The 21,980-nt window shown below is 38.3% G+C and overlaps 1 protein-coding gene and 1 long non-coding RNA gene across 2 annotated transcripts; one reads left to right on the top strand and one right to left on the bottom strand.

Annotated features, from left to right (window-relative positions):
- Positions 1-476: 476 nt before the first annotated feature.
- LOC105492104 (uncharacterized) lies at positions 477-2,798 on the bottom strand. The gene is made up of 5 exons (XR_011608592.1): positions 2,654-2,798; positions 2,214-2,500; positions 1,731-1,860; positions 1,353-1,462; positions 477-758 (listed from the first exon to the last, which is right to left on the bottom strand). It is a non-coding gene; the product is annotated as an uncharacterized lncRNA (long non-coding RNA).
- An 87-nt stretch (positions 2,799-2,885) lies between these two features.
- Positions 2,886-21,865, top strand: LOC105492105 (cytidine monophosphate N-acetylneuraminic acid synthetase). Its single transcript, XM_011759005.2, has 8 exons — positions 2,886-3,232; positions 11,453-11,595; positions 11,758-11,913; positions 14,846-14,979; positions 17,059-17,153; positions 17,504-17,675; positions 18,496-18,649; positions 21,319-21,865. The coding sequence occupies exons 1-8, from the start codon at positions 2,973-2,975 to the stop codon at positions 21,507-21,509; spliced, it is 1,305 nt and encodes a 434-aa protein (XP_011757307.1). The 5' UTR covers positions 2,886-2,972; the 3' UTR covers positions 21,510-21,865.
- Positions 21,866-21,980: the final 115 nt, after the last annotated feature.

The following is a 21,980-nucleotide window of genomic DNA, read 5'->3' as shown; positions in this document are numbered from 1 at the left end:
ACACTACTGGGGCGTGCCTGTCTCCTGTCATAATGCTAAGTCCGCTGCCTTTCTCCTCTTCGTTTGGTATTTCTAATATGCAGCCCAGAGCCTGGCTTTCGGAATGCAGTGAATGTGAACGAATGAATGAGTGAAAGGACTCCTCTGCGTACAAAGTTTGTTTACATATAAAATCGTAAAACAAGAGATAATATAAGGATATATTATTTCACAATAAATATGAATGAATTATTCTTCAGCAGCAACACTTCATACTGATCTTTAAAGGAAAGATGACTGAATATTTGCTTTGAGAGTAGTTTATTTTATTCTTCAAAATTAATCCAAAGAAAAAGATTGATAACCCGTCCTCTTCCTCTTCCTGGAACAATCATTCTCTCTTTGGACTAAGTAAAAATATTGTTAATGAGTAAACTCTAATTTCATTTTTTAAAAATTCATCAAATCTCTGTGTGCCATGTAGTGAACTAGATGCATCACTTTCCACTTTTACTACCACCACCTCTCTCTCTTCCTTTGCCTCCCCATCTCAAGATTGGGAATAGCCAATTGTCAGGTCTAATCAAAATTCTGCGGTAACCATACAAAGGATATAAAATGCTTTATTATCATAAGTTTGCAACTATATTTTAAAAAGCATGTGTGGGCAGAGACTGAAAAAATAATATGAGAGGCAGTTCACCAATGTTTACTGAGCAGTACTGGGACCCATTCATTGTTCTGGATGAGAAGATTACAAAGAAGGAACAGTCCGTCTCCTGGAAGAGTTCAAAGTCTCTTGGTTATTTATGTAAATCGCTGTAATCTCATTTGATAAAGTAATAGTGGTGCCACTTGCTCTGTTCCCAGCTTAGAGGACACCAATGTGTTCCAGGAGTCAAAACTACTCAGGTGTCTGTAGCCCACTAGGATTGATTTACAGGCCTGTAGGGAATTACTGTGGAGAAGGGCAACTACATCATGAACAGGAACCAAGATTGTTATTGGGGTGTACTAGGGGTCCTCACATGATTACCAAAAGCTCAGTGCTGGCGTCTCTGAAGCACAGCAACTGCAAAGGCCTTACTCAAAGAGCCAGTGTATAGGGACAAGTTGTCCCATTGCCCTTCAGTGCTGGAATGGCTCATAGAGCCTGCCCCTTTCCCAGGCACGGCATTGATGTCTGTTCACAGCCTCCCTTCTCTGTGTCTGCATGAAGCACCTTCTCCCAGCACCCAGGAAGGGCTGAGCCATCAGTTAATTCACAGACTAAGAGATGTAAAGTATCCAGTACTTCTCCTAGGACCCAAAACATCAAAGACTTCTCTCCTCTCAAAAATGGCCAAGACCAGAGAAGCACAAAATCCTTTTACCCTCTAGGAGAAGGCAAGGCGATACACTACAATCCATTCCTTCTGTTTGTATCAGCCTCCATCTCCGAAATGTAAAAGACTCTACTTTCAAATGTAGGCTTGCGAACATGCTGAAAGACAAAATGTATGCTAGGTCAGAGATGCCTGCTTTAAAGTATTATTATTATTATTATTATTATTATTTTCTAAGAGAGGGGTGTGTGGGTGTATGTCTTTGAGCCTCTTGACTGGATCAGGGTTTAAATGGTCAGCAGCAGTGGCTCACGCCTATAATCCCAGCACTTTGAGAGGCTGAGGCGGGCAGATCACTTGAGGTCAGGAGTTCAAGACCAGCCTCGCCAACCTGGTGAAACCCCCATCTCAACTAAAAATACAAACCTTATCTGGGTGTGGTGGTGCACCTCTGTAATCCCAGCTACTCAGGATGCTTGAGAATGGGCGGCCAAGGGTTGCAGTGAGCCGAGATCGCGCCACTGCACTCCAGCCTCCTGGGGCAGACAGTGAGAATCTGTCTTAAAAAAAAAAAAAAAAAAAAAAAAAAAGAGCTTAAATGATGCCTTCAGAGTTCTTTCTCTTTAATCCCTACATGTCTTTTTTCTGCTTCCTCAGGCTGAACATCAGTCTCCCAGCCCATTTCAGAACAGAAAAGCCCCCTGCCACCCTACCCTACCCTTGCCCTGAGGCTTCAGGTTAACAAGGTCCTTAGCACCCCAAAAATCAGCACGAGAAAGATCCTTTCTTTCCAAGAGTCTGGAAAGGACTCCAGTGGGCTCTGCTTGGTCATATGCCTGTCCCTAGACCACAGCTGTGTTCAGGAAAATGGGGTGCTTAGATGGACCAGCTTGGGTCACACACACACACTATTACAGTGCAGAGAACGTGAGGGAAACCCTCACCGGGTGAGAGAGGCATCAATTCCTAAAAGGAAAAGATTTTTAGCAGACAACAAAACAAAACCAAAAAACCAAGTGTCCGCCACACTAGAGGTGACCAGTAAAGCTGACTTCCAAGTTTCTGCTGCTAGAGAATGCTGATGTTGATCGAAGTGCAGAGATAAAAGCAGTTTGAGCGCATATGAAAAATTGAGTTTTTAAAACGTTGAGTTTAAGGCGCCTGTAGGATATTTGAATGAGCTGGTCGGTAATTTCCTGGAAAACAATGACCCGGGGCATTAAAAAAAAAGGTGTATGTTTAAAATATACATTTTAAAATATAAAATGAATTCTTGTTAGGGTGCCTCAAGGTATGCAACGGGAAACCCACTACAATTCTAAAGTGGGGAAGTTCTTTAACAAACGTACTCTATTTTTTTTAGTTTCAGAAATCCCCAGACACATGCAAGCACCCCTAAAAGCCGCACTTCCTCCAAATATCTCCGGACTCCCACTGCTTGTCTTAGTTTTGGGGTCACCTCCTCAGAGCCTACTCGGCCTACTGGCCACAGACGAGGCGGCTGCGGACTACAATTCCCAGCGAGCCCCGCGGGGGGCGGGGGAGTGGGCGGGGCGAGGGACGGCCGCGCGCGCCAGCTGCCAGGCGGGGATCGGGCGGCGCCGAGCAGAGGTGGTGAGGGACTAGCTCCCGGATGTGGAGAAGCTGGGGAGAAGGCGTGGGAGGAAGATGGACTCGGTGGAGAAGGGGGCCGCCACCTCCGTCTCCAACCCGCGGGGGCGGCCGTCCCGGGGCCGGCCGCCGAAGCTGCAGCGCAACTCTCGCGGCGGCCAGGGCCGAGGTGTGGAGAAGCCCCCGCACCTGGCAGCCCTAATTCTGGCCCGGGGAGGCAGCAAAGGCATCCCCCTGAAGAACATTAAGCACCTGGCGGGGGTCCCGCTCATTGGCTGGGTCCTGCGTGCGGCCCTGGATTCAGGGGCCTTCCAGAGGTGCGCATGTGCGAGAGTGGGCGGCGCGGCCTGGGCGGGGGTCGGGAGAGGGAGTCGGGCTGCTGGAGGGGCTGGGGCCCCCGGGGCCAGCGCTCTTGGAAGGGGGCCATCTCTCTTGCCAGGGACGTGCAGGATCCGGGGTGCCTGGGACCGGGCTGAGAGCCCAGGAGGAAGGGCTCCAGCTCCTTCCTTGTTCCGTAGCTGCCAATGGTCATAACCTGGGACAGTTCCTGTCTCTGCCCTTGAGAATCATCCGTAAAAGGGGAGATTACACCTCCCCAACCGTCCCCTACTCCCAGGTTGACCTTACGGGGAAAGTAAAGGAGGCCACCCCGGTGCAACGTCTGTGATAATATGTGAACTCCTTTGGATGGGGGCCATCGAGGCTCCCCTGTTGCTCAGCCTCTGATAACTGCTTGGTGCTGATCGATTAGGGAAGCATCAGGTTCGTGAATGGAGTTGAGTGTCGGGGTGTCAGAGCTAAATTTCAAGCTCAGCTTGGAGATCTTTTCCTAACCTTTGAAAAATACTCTAGCTATCTGCCTGTGAGTCAGCACAATCTAGAAAGCTCCCTACATTTATAAATACGTGAGACCCAGTGGGAAGGTATACAACTGACTGTTTTATGGTATATTAATGCTTACAAATCATTTAATCATACCTTTGGAACCTTGCCTGCCCTAAGGACAGTTTTAATTACGTATAATTTAGATACATTGCCAAATTGGTCAGGAGTTACAAGCTGATGTCATTCATAAAAGAAGGGAGATGAAATTCTGTGCCAAGAATGAATTTACACATATAGCTTCAACCTAACTACATTTGAATGTGTCGTTATTATGGAAATTAATTTATGTTAACCTTTTGATGTTTCGGTTTTTAAAGAGATGACTGTTTTTGAAGTCATCTCTTTTTCTTTTTAACCTGTATTTGCTTACCCATGTTAATACATGGGTAAGTGATTTTCATTTAGCCAGTCTTGTTTAAAAAAGGGAGATTCGAAAAAGTATAAATGTACTAATTTTCTTAATGTTACAACCCAAAGGAAGTCCTGGATGGAGCAAAGCAAATAGGAGCTACCACTCAGAAGATAACACTAGTGCAAAAGGAAGTGTGCAAAGGAGAGATAGGGAAGGACCTGGGGATTTTGTTCAATTCGGTAGCTATTTACTGAGCCCTAATTTCTGCTATACATGTCCAAGGGAATACCAAGATGATTGGGACACAGATTTTGTCCTTGTGAAGCTCACAGACTTTGGGATATTTTTACCTTCTTAGAAAGGGTACAAACTAAAAAGGACTGAGAGAAGTAGGTGCATCCAGGCTGCAGTAATATAGTGAAATATAATCTTTGTGAAATGAACTAGAGATCAAAATCATATTCACAGTAAATGAACAAAACTGTTAATACCATTTACAACTCTTAGGTTGTATGTTGGAAAACCCCGTTCAAACTGGCATAACAAAAGAGGGAAAGGCTTGTTAAGGTACAATCAGATTCAAGGACAAAAAAATGATTCATTCATTCAGCGTACTTACTACCTACCTACTGTGTAACAGGCACTGTTGTATGTACCGAACCAGGTGTAGTAGCAGTAGAGACAGCCCTTAGTCTCATAGTGCTTACGTTATAATAAGGAAAGACATGCAGTATACAAGAACATTAATATGTGTTATATCAGGTTATGATAAATGTTTTTAAGAAAAAGTAAAGCAGGATAAGAGGATGGGGCACTTTGTTGCCAGAATCCTCAATTTCTTAGTTCTGGGTAGACGCTTTATGGCTTCAAGGTGGTTGTACTGAGAACTGCAGAACTCTCAGGGTACCTAATGACTTGCTCCAAACCTCTGCCCCAAGAGACTTGACCAAGCCCTAGCATGGCTTCTAGCAGCTTAAGGTCATGTCCCTAGGATGATCTCAGGTTCCCTTAAAATGCCTTCCTGAAGAGGCTCAAAGCTGCTAGAATTTCCTGATGGTTCCAGGAAAAACCTGGTGATAGGCCCCTGAACCCTCTTTTAGAGCAGTTAGTTTAGAAAGCTTGCAATTATAAAAACTTTCTCTGCCTTTTGAGATGTAAATCTACCACACAAAACTGTTTCCTGAGACCCTGTCTCAGTGAAATGCGAACATTCTAACTCCCACTCTCCTTCCCAGTCCCTCTGGGAAGATAAAGGGTGAAGTTCAGTGGACACCTTGCTTCAACTTGCCCAGTTGCCTTGTCTCATAAAGATAGAAGATTGTTTCTCTTCCAGATAAGCACCAGTTAACAAATCCAGATGGCCCAGTCACATGGACTAAGCCCCCTTAGCACCCTTCAGTGCCTTTCCCTTAGCACAACTCAGCCTTTAAAGTCTCCAGCCTTTCGTTTTCTGGGGCTATGAATGCAATTTGCGTTGGACTCTTTTCCTATTGCAGTAGTAACAGAGTATAATCTGTGCTTAACACTTTAGTCGCCAATTCTATGTGTCTTTGATAGCGGTCCTCATATTCTTCCAAATTTAAATGTAGTCGGGAGTGCTCTCCTCGAAGCTCGAAGTTTCATTGTGCCTCATTGGGTACCCTGCTCACTCTTCAGCCAGTCTCTATGGCAAGAAGAACACAGTGCTTGTATCGGTACAGTATAGCTGCATCTTCCACTCTTGTAACCAGGGATGGAGCCCCCACTGAACGACATGACAGGTTCATCAAGAGGAAAATTGGAGTACAATTACCAAAAGTGAGGGGAATAGATTCTGTTGGTGAGAACTCAACAACCAACCATTACATCAAGCATTGGGGATTTTGCTATGAAATGATTGGAAAATATGTGTATATGTTGACCAGTGATTCTCCCATTTCCACATTTTAGCATTTGTATAAAACTTCTTTTAAAAAAAAGACTCTAGTATCAACTTTTTCTGTACCAAGTAGTTTTATTTAATACATGTAGACTAGAGTATAAACTCATTGACCACAGGGGTAATGTTTTATACTTCCTCAAGCCACCTATGGTATCTGTCACTCAGATACCAATCAGTAGTGGCGATTGGAAGAAATAAAATTGGCTGGGCACGACGACTCACACCTGTAATCTCAGCACTTTGGGAGGCCGAAAGCAGGCAGATCACATGAGGCCAGGAGTTCAAGACCAGCCTGGCCAACATGGTGAAACCCCATCTCTACCAAAATACAAAAATTAGCCAGTTGTGGTGGTGCACGCCTGTAATCCCAGCTACTCAGGAGGCTGAGGCAGGGGAATCACTTGAACCCGGGAGGCGGAGGTTGCAGTGAGCCGAGATTGGGCCACTGCACTCTAGCCTGGGCAACAGAGCAAGACTCTGTCTCAAAAAAAAAAAAAAGTTAGTTTTTCTACACTAGCAAAATGAATGTATTTCTAACTTAACAGTATCATGTAACAATGTGAATTTACTGTATTCAAGTTTTGTGGCTATGTGCTATTTGTCATCCTTTCCAGGCATCTGGAGATATTAGGTCAAAAGATAATAGAAGGGACCAGCACTTCTTCCTCCATGAAGCCTTTACTGATCCCCTCAGTGAAAAGTAATTGTGCCTTTGTTTTCCCATACATAGCAACATTGTTTGTACCTTCATTTAGTGCATGCCCTATGCAGGGAGATAAGATCACAGACTCTGAAGTCAAACTGTGGATTTGAATTTCTGCATCACCGTGTATTAACTGTGCAAACTTGGGTAAATCGCTTAACCTCTCTGTGCCTCATCTCTTCATCTGCAAAATGTACTGAAGTGTCTGCCTCACAGGCTTGTTGAGGGAATTAAGTGAGATAATATATGTGGAGCTCTTAGAATAGTGCCTGGCACATAGTATGTAATCTGTTATTGACATTTTCCTCTGGTTCAGAAGGTTTTTACTATCTTCCATGCTTGTAAAAGGGAAACTCTTCCATTGCTTATAAAATGGGAAAGTTGTAATGATCTTCAAAATTCTTTCTAGTGCTAACATTCTTTGACGTTGAAGAGTTAATGGAAAGATATCTTTATTTTCTTTTTCAGTTTCAGTGGCCGGCAGACTTTCTGTAAAGGGCCAGATAGTAAATATTTTAGGTTTTGCAAGCCAGATGGCCTTTGTTGCAACTACTCAGCTCTGCTGTTGTGTATGTTGTGAAAGTGGCCATGACAATACGTAAATGAAAGAGTGTGGCTGCATTCCAATGAAATGTTACAGAAACAGGCTGAGAAGTGGGCAGAATTTGGCCTGGGGAGACTCCTGCCATACTAGGTGAAAAGCTAAGCTGCTTGTGAGCAGGTACCCTCTTATTCATCGCGGTATGCTTTATATATTAGATTATTAAAATGTGTTGACTTGAATTCACTTGACTTACTATGAAGCTGTAGGAGGACTTTGGAGCACCCTTCCTGCCTCCTACCCTCTCTTTTCTTCAAAAAATATTTACCTTAGGGGAGAGCTGAAGAAAATTGCAGCTGTCTGATTTGTGTTTTTCAGGGCTAGAAGATACCTTTGAGATTATTTTGTTCAAAACCACGATTTGACTTAATTGAGGCAGATTTCTCTGGCCTGCTCAGAATCAAAGCGAACAGTACTTTTCAAGTTGCCAACTTTGCATACTAACTAGGCTAGTTAGCAGTTAAGAAAAATGCTGAGATAATTTTTTTCCCTTTAGCACAGAGTTATTGCCAGAGTTGATTTTGTAAGAGCTTAATTTTCAACAGTGGTTCAGTGCTGTGTAAGTAAACCTCAGAACAAATTGATTTGTAAGTGTTGCCTAACATACTTGTGAAAAATAAACATGTTTTAGTTTTATGCTTAGGGTATAGACTTTTGATTAATGAAAGGCCTATGCTGTTATTATCCCTAAAATGGCAGCTTCTGATTTAAAATAGTTGTCACAGGCACCATGGTTGATATTCCTGTTGGTCCTGTTAGGTGTAGTGTGACTTCATTTGAGGATAAAGTCATTGGCATTAGACTTTGACATTCACTCTGCTTGACTGGCCTGTTTGTTCACTTGCTCATTTTCTCTTTTGCCCATCCTCATCTTATGTCCCTAAACCAAAGAAAATTATCTACTCAGTCCCTTTCATATTGATGATCATAGTATTTTAAGTGTACATATGGGATACTATTTTCATATTTTTTCACAGTGTAATTGCTTAACATAACACATACAAATTAGACATTTGGACCTTTGAAGGTCTGGAAGCAGGCCTTCAGTCTACCTTCTGAAGATTGTGAGGATTAAATGAGACAGAGTAGATATTACTTTATTACCATTCCTATTTTAGTATTTTGAATAGCTAACATTTATTAAATGTTGATTCTGTGGTTAATGGTTTATATTTAATCCTCTAAACCATATGAGGTACCCACTATTATTACTGCCTCCATTTTACTGAAAATTGAGGCATAAGGAGATTATGGATTTTTCCCATGGTCATATAGCTAGCATGTGGTGGAGTCAGAATTGAACCTCTTCCTTCAGAACCCATCCTCTTAATCACTTACTGTTTCATTAATTCAGCAGATCTGTATTGAGCACCTGATATGTAGCAGTCACTGTGAAAGTACTTTGTAAAAAGTAAAGCATTGAAAAGACCATCGTTACTTAATTGATCCCTTACTTCTCTTTCCCTGATGGTTTAAGGAGAATTACAGTGCCATACTGGTTTCAGTTTCCATCGATAGGCCAAGACTTTTTCAAGAAAATAAACTATACTGTATACATTATTATATCTCTAGTGTCCAGAATCATGCCTGGGACAGAATAGGCACTTAGTAAATAGTTCATAAAGGAAGGAAGGAAGGAATGAAAGAAGGAAGGAAGAAAAGCAAACCTCCTCCAAAATTCTTTTTTTTTTTTTCTTACCTTTTAAACATTTCTTAAAGACCACTGAACCCTCTGGTATTGAATTTTCATTGCAGTAAAAATCAGGATAGTAAAGTAAATGGCTTCAGCAGCTTATTTCAATTAATAACGTAAATTAGATGCCAAATTACCATGTCTTTTGCTGTCCCTGTTTATTTTTTATTGTATCCTAATTCCATCTTATCATCCTCCCCTCACCTCTGTTTTAAAAATCCACTAGGTTTTCATTGGTACTTTACTTTATTATATACCTTTGACTATGACATTTCCCAAGAGAACATTTTTTTCCCACTATTTCAGATTTCAAGATGGAGGAAAATGGGGGCTCCTGTGTTCCGCCTTGCATAGAGTGACATGAGTAGATATCACGGGACTCTTGGCCCCTAGCCAGTGGCTCATTTTGTTTGCTAGGCTTCCTTTGATTTTTTTTTTTTTTTCTTACTGACTTTATCCCTTGATTTAAATCCTTCTATAAATATTAAAGGGAATAAGTGAAATAAATAAATGAACTCCAGGGATATTAGAAACTTTAGTTTCTCACTTTCTTTTCACTCATGATAATTGAGCATAGACATATTAAATATGCAGTTCAGCCAAGCGTGGTGGCTCACACCTGTAATCCTAGCATTTTGGGAGGCCAAGGTGGGAGGATCACTTGAGGTCAGGAGTTTGAGACTATCTTTGCCAACATGGCGAAACCCCATCTTTCCTAAAAATACAAAAATTAGTCGGGCGTGGGTGACACGTGCCTGTAATCCCAGCTACTCGGGAGCCTAAGGCATGAGAGTCGCTTGAACCTGGGAGGTGGAGGTTGCAGTGAGCAGATAGCAGGCCACTGCACTCTAGCCTGGGTGACAGAGCAAGACTGTCAAAAAAACAAACAAAACATGCAGTTCATCTTTCCCTCGGTAGGTATTGAAAGAGTGGCATAAAAGGAAAAAATATATATGTGTGTGTGTGTATATACATATATATACACATATACACACACACACATATATACACATTATTTTATATATATAATTTTGTATATATATGATAATGTGTATATATATGTGTGTGTGTATATATACTATATATGTATATACCAAAGACTGTAAGTCATTAAGATATTTTTGCATAAATCACTATTAAAACATTGTGGAGTTTTGTCGCTGTTGTTGTTTGTCTTTTTGAGACAGGGTCTCACTGTCTCTCAGGCTGTAGTGCAGTGGTGCGATCTCGGCTCACTGCAACCTCTGCCTCCCAGGTTCAAGCGATCCTCCTGTCTCAGCCTCCCTAGTAGCTGGGATTACAGGTGTGCACCACCATGCCCAGCTAATTTTTGTATTTTTAGTAAAGACCAGGTTTCACCGTGTTGGCCAGGCTGGTCTCGATCTCATGACCTCAAGTGATCCACCCACCTCGACTTGCCAAAGTGTTGGGATTACAGGCGTGAGACTCCAGGCCCGACCAAGCATTGTGGCTGGAGTAGTATTTACATCTTCGGCTTCTAGTAGTGGGAATTTGTGACTGTCCAGGAAACAAAACTGCGATAGAAACTGGTACCCCTCTCCAAAATAGCATTTTGCCTACTCATCATTTTATAAAGTCTAAATAGGCAACTGTGTGACCTGTAGTTAATAGAGTATTAAGTTAAATTATTTTGAGCCAATGAAGTCATGTTCTCCATGTTTGTTGTTATCAATGGCTATAACCCAGCTGATTCTATATCTATATACCCATCGTTTGTTGTTTAAAAAAGAGTTGTATTATCTGATTTTTTTTTTGAGCCCAGACTTGGGCATTTATTATCTTCTACGCTTGAAACTGTTTCACCTTGAGGGTTAGGCTAAGCCAGGCCATTTATTTTTTTTTTTAGCAAACATATTAAAATATTTTATACAATATTTTGGATTTGAATGGAGAATAAGCAAGATCTTTAATTTTCTTTAGATTTGACTTCTAGTGTATTTTAAAAAAACGTTTATTTTAGGTTCAGGGGTACGTGGCAGGTTTGTTACAGAGGTAAATTGCATGTTGCAGGGGTTTCGTGTACAGATTATTTCGTCATCCAGTTAGTAAGCATAGTACCTGATAGGTAGTTTTCTGATCCTTACCCTCCTCCCACCCTCTACCCTCAAGTAGGCCCCAGTGTCTGTTGTTCCTTTCTTTATATAAAGTATATCTAGGACTGCATTTTTATTCATTAGTATGTTTATATACAAAATACTTTATGATTTCTTACATTTTTATACTCCTGTGGATCTGTAACATTATTATTGTGCAAAAAATATTCTTACGTTATATAAGCTGTATTTTATGGTTACAGAGCTCCATTTTATTATTAATGATTTGTTTTGATTTGGCTGTTAATTTTTTTTGATATCTGAACAGTGTATGGGTTTCGACAGACCATGATGAAATTGAGAATGTGGCCAAACAATTTGGTGCACAAGTTCATCGAAGAAGTTCTGAAGTTTCGAAAGACAGCTCTACCTCACTAGATGCCATCATAGAATTTCTTAATTATCATAATGGTATGAATTTGATTAATAGTTTATTCAAACCGTTATGTACTTTTCTACTTCCTTTATTATCTCATAAGACTTGTTTTAACATTTGAATTCCAAACCTTAATATTACTTGCTTGCAAGGAACTTTTTTTTAAATATCCTTTTCATTTCTCTTGTCCTTTTAAGAGGTTGACATTGTAGGAAATATCCAAGCTACTTCTCCATGTTTACATCCTACTGATCTTCAAAAAGTTGCAGAAATGATTCGAGAAGAAGGATATGATTCTGTTTTTTCTGTTGTGAGACGTCATCAGTTTCGATGGAGTGAAATTCAGAAAGGAGGTAATCTCTTATCAGTCTTTATTTTAGCTCATTTAATTGAGAATCAATTTTTTTATATATAAATATTCTTTAGGCATGAGGAGAGTAAAAGGGAGCTGTAAAAGAGAACATTTGACTCATTACTTTAGTAGGTAATGACATTTACAATCAGTTCTAAATCTGTTATTGAGCCAACACAGCGAGACCAAATTAATTCTTCGCTTTACTCTTTACAAAGGGACATTCTAATCCTCTTATTTCTATTTGCCTTTTGAGGCAGACATGCCGTTTTTCTAGATCAAATACTTTTATGTTGGTTCTAGACATGTTTGATGAACTCCATACGGATCATATAGAAATAGAAAGCATCCACCAAAGTGTTCCGAAGGATCTTAAGAATGACATTTCGAAGTTCTTCCCCAAATTCCTAACTCCATATATAAAAAGGGTTTCATAGGGTTTACTAGGCATTTCACCTGCCATGTCCGGTGTGCTGTAAATCTTATCCAGAGAATTATAAACACTGTGTTTTTCCATTCAGTACATTTCAGTTGTTTCTTAGGGATTCCATTTTCTGTTGAAATTCTCCATTTTTTAAATCCATTTAAACAAAAAAAGTCCTTTCCTCTAATTTAACATATTTTTGATAGCTATTCGAAAGTCCTTAATGCAGATTTCAACATCTAGTCACTTACAGTTCTGTACTCTGACTGCTTCTCTGTTGATTGTGAGTCACCTATTTCTGCCTCTTCATTTGGCTCATGTTTAATTGTATATCTGGCATAGACACTTGAGTACATATTTTCCTCCAGAGAGGTTGCACCTTTTCTTCTATCAGGCAGATAGGATAAGGGGCTGATCCCTTTGATCCAATTAGGAGTTGGACTGGGTTGAAACTTTAATTTCATCTCATCTCTTAGTTTAGGTGTCTTATTAGGAGATATATCTCGTATGTGTTACTGATACTCACACCCATCCCCTACTCTTGCTAACAAGACTCTTAAGGGATCTGAGGACCACAATACTGTAATGATATCTTTCCAGCCCATTCCGAGCTTCCCGCGCAGTACACTCAGCCAAAGTCTCGTAGGAGAATTAGGTGGAAAAACTAGTTGTATGTTTGTAGTTCCTACAGATGACAATCTGTAACTCAAGTCCACAAGGCCATTAAAAACCATTCTAGTTTTTGCCTACCTCAGCAGAGTCCCTCTGATTATGCAAAGCTTGATCTTTCTTACACCTTCTCCTCATACTCAGCAGATATGCCCAGGGAGAAAGCAGCCACTGATACTAGGAAAGACTGATCCCTCTCTTTTCTTCAGAGTACCACTTGAATTATCTAGTTGGTTTAATTACCTGTCTCTACCCCTAGATTGTACACCTTTTGAGAATAGAGAGGGTTCTGGTCACTACTCTGTAGCCAGTGCCTGTAAAGCTCTGTTACCTCTAGCTATTTAATTTGTATTTGCTAAGGTTTTTTCCTGGGTTGTTTCAAATACTGGGGTGGAATTGAACAGGGGATGGTTTAGTTAAACAAGTAAGTAGAGGTTATTCCTAAAAGCCTTTATACACACAGAAATGACAGCAAAAAGTGAAGAAAGATTCTGGAGAATAAGCAGCTGTTGAACACACACACACACACGCACACACACACACACACACACACACACACAGATTTGAGGAAAACTCAGTGAAAAGACAAAAGAATCTCTGCGTGACAATACCAAAGGCTTCATTGATTACATTATGTTCTATTCATTAATATTGACATTACTGAGCCTTTATTATCAGGTATACTCATAAACATAATTTGTTATTATGTTTAGTGTATTTTTAACTAATGGTAAGAATGTATAATATGTTACATAAACATTTTCATCAATATAAAATCTTCAATAATTTAATGGAGAAATCTATAGTTTTCAGCAATAATTGTATAAAAACAAGTTCTCAACCACATTAGATAAGTAAAACTTCTGTATGCGCAGACAATGAGAAAAGAGATTAAAGGGCTCAAATATTGAATATAGGTATTTTAGGACCAATTCAGTTCTTTGAAAGCTACTTTAAGGTTGTCTTGATGTCCTCCCAAAGCATTATATTTGTGTGAATACCTTAATTGTTTCATATTTCATTATAAAATACTTTATTTTTCTAGTAGCTATTGGAAAGCAAATATAAATCATCAGAATTATTACAGATTTGATTCCTTTAAAAAAAGTTCTTTTTTTTTTTTTTGAGATGGAGTCTAGCTCTGTTGCCCAGGCTGGAGTGCAGTGGCGCAATCTCAGCTCACTGCAAGCTCCGCCCCCCGCCTCCGGGTTCAAGCAATTCTTCTGCCTCAGCCTCCCAAGTAGCTAGGATTACAAGTGCCCACCACCACGCCCAGCTAAATTTGTGTTTTTAGTGTAGACGGCGTTCCACTATGTTGGCTGGGCTGGTCTCGAACTCCTGACCTCAAGTGATTCGCCTGCCTCAGCCTCCAAAGTGCTAGGATTACAGGCATGAGCCACCGCATCCAGTCTAAAAATAGTTCTTTATCAGGCCGGGTGCAGTGGCTCACACCCGTAATTCTAGCACTTTGGGAGGCCGAGGTGGGCGGATCACAAGATCGGGAGTTCAAGACCAGCTTGGTCAACATGGTAAAACCCCGTCTCCACTAAAAATACAAAAATTAGCCAGGCATAGTGGTGCATGCCTATAGTCCTAGCTACTCAGGAGGCTGAAGCAGGAGAATCGCTTGAACCCGGGAGGCATAGGTTGCAGTGAGCCGAGATGGCACCATTGCACTCCAGACAGAGCGAGACTCTGTCTCAAAAAAAAAAAATTCTCTATCTAGATAGAGAAATGCTCTGCATTCTGAGTTCGTTTTTATTAACTTTTTTAAAGTTAACTAAATGAACACTTTCTATATTCAGAGCAACATGGACTTACTCTAACTTTGTGCTTTTAGTTCGTGAAGTGACCGAACCTCTGAATTTAAATCCAGCTAAACGGCCTCGTCGACAAGACTGGGATGGAGAATTATATGAAAATGGCTCGTTTTATTTTGCTAAAAGACATTTGATAGAGATGGGTTACTTGCAGGTTTGTACCTTCATTTTGCATATTCCTTTTAAGAGCTTTTGTAGGCGTACTCTGAGTTCTAGGGAAGAAGTATGGTACAATTTCTTTATGATAAAAGTATCAACCTATAGAGGAAAGGTAATAGCTAACAACATTTGCTATCTGAGGCATTTATCCTGCAGGTTTACCCCAAGGTGATCTTTGGAATCCATTCAGTAAATATACAAGGAATTCTGCTATAATGATAAAAAAATGAATGAAGTACTGCGTTCCTACACATGCCCTGGTACTCATATTATTCCATTTAAAACTATGTAATCCATGTTTGTGTTATAGTTATGTTGTGGCTGTAGGGTTGAATAACTTGTATTGCTCTAAAAAGACAAATAATTTCATAGAGGTGAAAAGAGTTACAACCTGGGCGACAGGAAACCCGGATTCTTACTCTAACTGCCTCTTACTGTGTAAGCTTGAATATATATCATTTTATCTGTGCTGACTCTCATTTCTCTCATTTTCAAATAACGGATTTAATGTCTCTCACATTTTAGAGCCTGCAACATGGTTGCATCATATATTTCTTAACTCGTTAATTTTAGTTATCATTATTATTTATTATTTACTGTGTACTGTGGAGTATGTGAAACACTTTGCATATGTTATCTTACGTAATCTGCATAGCAAATGAATGAAGTGGACATTTCTACCCAGTTTTACAGAGGAGAAAACTGCATCTCCGAAAAATGAAGTAATTGACTCAAGGCAAAGACAGCTAATAAATGGTACTGTCAGGATTTGGATTCAGGTTCTTATGTTACTCAAGAAATAGCGTTTTTAAAAAGAGAGAGGGAAATCTCTCCGTTGTCTAATAAAAATTCTAATGGGACTCTTATTCTGAGCAAAAGAGAGAAAAACATTTTTACAAATCTTCTGGTCAGTGTATAGGCAAACTATAGACTGGCTGTGTAGTTAAATTTAAGTGTTCAGAGAAATTAGATTTGACACACATAGATACTACTATTTTTAAGTTCTTTTCTAAGGAGGCCATGGTGCAACCCATTCCTAAAGTGTGGAGAAAAATGTTTCTCATTAAAACAAGATTTATGAAGAGCCTGGCAATTCTGAAAAAAAAAAAATGAAATTGAAATTATCCAGTAATGGATCTGGTCATTCAAATAATTGCTATCAGAAGAAAGGCCCCTTCTATTGCCAACCTTGCCTAGAATCAAGAGACTGCCCTTGTCATTGCTCGCATGTGACTTGGATGACTATTAGTCATTTTCATCAGTAGCTCAGGGATCTAAGAAAACTCTCTACAACAGATGCTACAGTTATTTTTCCTCCCCTGTGTTGCCTGTTAGTTGCAAATTAGAACAGAAGTTCCAAAAACCTTTACACTGCTTTTGGATGATGACAGGAGAGAATTCTTGAAAGAAAGGAGGATATGATTAAGGGATTTCCACAAAACCCCTTGTGGTCAGAATCCTGGAGGCTATAATATTTCTGCTTTTTTCAATATTAAAATAGAAATTTTCTTAAATAGGGAACTTGAACTGTTTAGATAGAATTTGAAAAATGTTAAAGTTATTTTATGTGAGCTTTCTCCTTAAAAAAAAAAAAAAAAAAAAAAAAAGCTGGGCATGGTGGCTGAAGCATGTCACCCAGCACTTTGAGAGGCCAGCTTGAGGCCTCAAGAGGATAGCTTGAGGCCAGGTTTCCAAGAACAGCCTTGGCAACATAGCAAGATCTTCTATCTACAGAAAACTTTTAAAAAATTTAGCCAGACATGGAGTTGTATACCTGTAGTACCAGATCCTTAGGAGGCTGAGGTGGGAGGATTGCTTGAGCCCAAAATTTCAAGGTTATAATGAGCTATGATTGCAGCATTGCTCTCCAGCCTGGGTGGCAGAGTGAAACCCTAACTCGAAAAAATAAAGTAAAAATAAATTAAAAAATCATTTCTATGTGACTGATTTTTACTGGGTTATTCATTTTTCTCAGTACTGTAGAAATGAATTCATTGCGCTGTATTATAATAAAGTTTTGATATATGTGAATGAATATTAAAAACAGTATTCATGACATTTGTACTATCTTTAGGGTGGAAAAATGGCATACTATGAAATGCGAGCTGAGCATAGCGTGGATATAGATGTGGATATTGATTGGCCTATTGCAGAGCAAAGAGTATTAAGGTAAAAACAGACCTGTATAACGTTTGTACTAAATCCTAATAATTATACTTCTAGATACTGATTTCTGATACTTCAAACATCTTAGGATCTTTGTAATTACTTTGTTCATGTGGGGAAGACGTATGTAAAATGTGTGTTTACATGGCTTCAATAAAGTAAGAAATTATCTGGTTAGACCACACTACTTTTAGTTACTGCACTAAAAGTTGAAATATATATGTGAAGTAAATTTGAAGAGTAATGTTTGAATAGTTGAATGGAGGGTGACATTTAATGTATTGGTTTAGCCAGTTGAGAGGGAGTGATTAGTATTGCACTTATACTCAAAGGTCTATTTTGGTTTCTTTTAGATATGGCTATTTTGGCAAAGAGAAGCTTAAGGAAATAAAACTTTTGGTTTGCAATATTGATGGATGTCTCACCAATGGCCACATTTATGTATCAGGAGACCAAAAAGAAATAATATCTTATGATGTAAAAGATGCTATTGGGATAAGTTTATTAAAGAAAAGTGGTATTGAGGTATGTGCTCCCTGAATATAGCAGTATTTCATAAATATTTTCATTCAGGGTCAAAGAACATGCAAGGAATTAAGAGATTTAAATTTTTAGTATTAACTTTTAAAATATCTAAAATTTGGCCTTCATATGCCTAGAAAAAAATTATTATACTATTTACTTTTAGATGAGTAGAATTAGGAATTTGTTAATCAGCAAATAATATTTCTTGTTTATTCAGTAGGTATAAACATACTACTTTTAAATGGGAGCTATCTATCTAGTGTTTCCCATAGGATCTTGCAACAAGAAAGATTTCCTAGATAATAGGTATGCCATTTCAGAAAAGGATGATATCTTGTGGATTTTTAAAATCTAGCTTATTCTTATGAATGGCATTTTTGATTCAAAATAACTTAATGTAAGTGTATTTTTTTAAATGAAAGCTAAGATAATTATAATTTACCAGAAATCCTAAATATGTGTTGCTAAGCAGCACGAGACAGGTTATAGACTTTCCTCTGGATAAATTGAATTATAGGAGAATCTTAGATTAGTATCAGACAATATATGTTGTAATTTTTACCTGTAGATAGAATCCTTTCTGTTGTAGAAAATAAAATACTGTGTCTCACCTTTACTGGGCTATGAGAAATAAGCTTTGTTTTAAAGCATCGTGATTTTAAAATGACAGTCAGTTTTCTTTACTTGGACCTTCAGAAGGTCAAAAGATGACTCGTTTGTGATTTGGACTATCTACAAGGTCAATTATTATGAAAGATTTCTGTTTTCTTCATTTTTTAATTTTTCCCTTTTTCCTCCGATCCTTTTTTTTTTTTTTAAGGTGAGGCTAATCTCAGAAAGGGCCTGTTCAAAGCAGACGCTCTCTTCTTTAAAACTGGATTGCAAAATGGAAGTCAGTATATCAGACAAGCTAGCAGTTGTAGATGAATGGAGAAAAGAAATGGGCCTGTGCTGGAAAGAAGTGGCATATCTTGGTTGGTATCTTTTTATTCACCCATAGTAAAATGGACCAGGATTTATTTACTTATTTTTAAAGAAATGAACAAATAACAAAGCACATCCCCCAGATGGGCATGATTGTAGGACATAGGAACGCTCTTACACTGCTGATTAAAGTGTTAAACTGGGACAGTCTTTCTGGAGGTTAGTTTGATAATATGTATCAAATGAGGAATGATTACTAGCATAAGCTGTGAAGTCAGACCGTACCACTGATTAGCCAGTTGTGGTAAGATGAATGTTGTTTCCTCCTCTGTAAACTGGAGATACCAAGAGTACCTATTATCGTAGGGCTCTGGTAGGGATTAATAAAATAATATGAGTAAAGCAGTTAGCAGAATTTCTAGTACATAGGAATTACACTCTGAATATTTTTTGCTGTTAATTGAATGTACATACTTTTTCCCCAAATTCCAATTCCAGGAAAGAAGTGAGACAAATGGGCCAGTAGTGAAGTTAAAAGAACCCACTTAAATGTCCTGCGAAAAGTAGAATATCCCTAAAAAGGAATACTATGCAATCATTACAAACAGTGCTGTGACCTGTATTTATTTGCATGATCAAACAGAACAATAAGTTTTTCACTTTGATATTAAGCAATACACTTATCAGGTACCCACGATGATACACAGCATGGAACTGGTTGTGGGAGCTGTAGGCTTGCTGCTTGCTGAGCTTACAGCCTGATGATGTCAACATTTTAAAATTGATGATAAGTTATTAAGATGCATAATAACTATAAATCATGTATGAAAGCAATATTTACAAGGGTAATATGAGCCTCAAAATAAGCAGCACAGGAATACTTTGGGAGCATATGATCTAGGGACTTCAGGAATAACCCTTAAACCATGCATGAAGATTCAAAGGACATAAATACTGCAGAATGTTTGTGAAAGGCAGATTCAATTTTTATTAGCAGAAAACAATTTTAATGGAATGTATAACAAATTCCAACTATACTTACTATCTTTGGGATATTAAGCAAGCTTCTATATACCTTAGTTTTCTGCTTAGAATATAAACACAAACCAAATTTTATAAAGCCATCAGAGAGGAAAACAAAGATAATATAAAATACTTAACATAGTGCCTACAGATAGTAATAAGTGTATCATTTATATAGGTAAAACTCTAGAATTATGTGTGTCAAAATGTAGTGATTATCTACAAATAGTGATAATTAGGATGATTTTTATTTTTTTGCTTCTATTTTTTAAAAAATATTTCTACCATGAATATGTATTACTTATATGACATTAAAAAACAAAAAACAAAAAAAAAAACTTTAAAAGGAGAGGTAAGAAAATAGAGAAGAGCATTTAAATTTTTATTTTAAACTCAGAGCAGGCCAGGCATGATGGCTCATGCCCGCAGTCCCACCACTTTGGGAGGCTGAGGCAGGGAGATCCCTGGAGCTCAGGAGTTTGAGACCAGCCTGTGAAACATAGTGAGGCCCCATGTCTACTAAAAAAAAAACAAAAAACCCAGCACTGTTTTATATGGGTGACATAAATGTATAAAAATATATTTCTTAAAAAATCAATACTTTTAAAAGTAAAATTTAGTAAATAGAGCTTAAAGGCTGGATTATGCAAAAACTAACTTTAACTTTTATTATCTTTTAGTGAAAACAATTCAAATCTCGACACATTTAATAATAAGAAAATTTCAGTAGATAAGCATAGAACAAATTTAAAAGAAACTCTTTTCAACCAAGATTGTATTGTTGTATGTGGTCTAAAGTATGGTAATAGTTTTACTCAGAATGGTGAATTGAAGATACTGGGAGCTTCTGAAATACATCCTATTCCAAAAAAGGGATAAACAGAGAGGGAGGAAAAGGATATCATTATGTCAGTGTGATTTAGTATTTATTTTTATTCTTCAAAAATGGTAATTTTTCAGCGAATATTAGTAAGTGGCATACCAATCAGAACTATTACAGATTTAAAGAGATTTAAGATATATATAAACAAGAGACTGTATGTTAACCTTATTTCACTCCTGATTCAAATAAGTCAACTATAAAAGGACAATTTTGAGACAGCTGGGGGTATCTCAACATATACTAGCTTATTAGAGGATATTAAGGAACTATTATTGGTTTTGTGGGTTTAATGATACTCTGTCAGATAAAAAATTATATTTATCTATTAAAGATAAATGCTGAAGAGTTTCTGGATAAAATACTATGTCTGGGAATTCCTTCCTCTCCCTCTCCCCAAATAAACTAGGGGGCAGGGCATAGAAAACAATATTACTACGTGATTTTAAATTCTGATAATTTTTCAATATAAAATTGGGGTTCTTGCATATGTTTGAAATTTTGCTTAATAAAAAATTTAAATAACTTAGAATTCATATATAAAATTTCTAACATTTGTGATATGCGTGGCAGGTAGGACATATGCTCCATTCTTCTCTAGCTCATAAGAGTTCATTTTTGATTGCTTAGGGAAAACCCTGGACCTCAATTATACTGTAAAATATTTTTGTTCCATCTAATCTTTAGTATTCTTATATGCAGTGCCCCTAGGTCTTACTGAAGTTGCCAGTTACCTGTTGGTTGCTGTCTGCATTATTTAGCTAGAATATTCTTTCTCTCTTTAAATGTTTGCTCAGTATTTATTTTACTTGATAGGAAATGAAGTGTCTGATGAAGAGTGCTTGAAGAGAGTGGGCCTAAGTGGCGCTCCTGCTGACGCCTGTTCCACTGCCCAGAAGGCTGTTGGATACATTTGCAAATGTAATGGTGGCCGTGGTGCCATCCGAGAATTTGCAGAGCACATTTTCCTACTAATGGAAAAGGTTAATAATTCATGCCAAAAATAGAAATTAGTGTAATATTGAGAAAAAAATGATACAGCCTTCTTCAGCCAGTTTGCTTTTATTTTTGATTAAGTAAAATTTCATGTTGTAACGTTACAGAGAGTGTGATTTGGTTTGTGATATATATATATTGTGCTCTACTTTTCTCTTTATGCAAGATAATTATTTAGAGACTGATTATAGTCTTTCTCAGATTTTTAGTAAATGCAAGTAAGAACATCATCAAAATTCACTTTGTATTGTACCCTGTAAAACTGTGTTTGTGTGCTTTCAAAGATGTCGGGATTTTATTTATCTGGGGACAGTGTGTATGGTAAGACATGCCCTTCTATTAATAAAATTACATTTCTCAAACTTGATGAAAACTGCCTTGTTGCTGTAGAAGAAATTTACCAAGCATTTTCTTTCTTTCCTTTAAACATTAACCAATCTTAGAAACAAGCCATTCGATGCCGGGGTAGAGCATCTGATTGT

This window comes from Macaca nemestrina, chromosome 10, assembly GCF_043159975.1.
Source record: "Macaca nemestrina isolate mMacNem1 chromosome 10, mMacNem.hap1, whole genome shotgun sequence".
Classification (NCBI taxonomy): domain Eukaryota; kingdom Metazoa; phylum Chordata; class Mammalia; order Primates; family Cercopithecidae; genus Macaca; species Macaca nemestrina.
The sequence above is the reverse complement of the archived record's forward strand: the minus strand, read 5'-3'. Positions and strand labels throughout refer to the sequence as shown.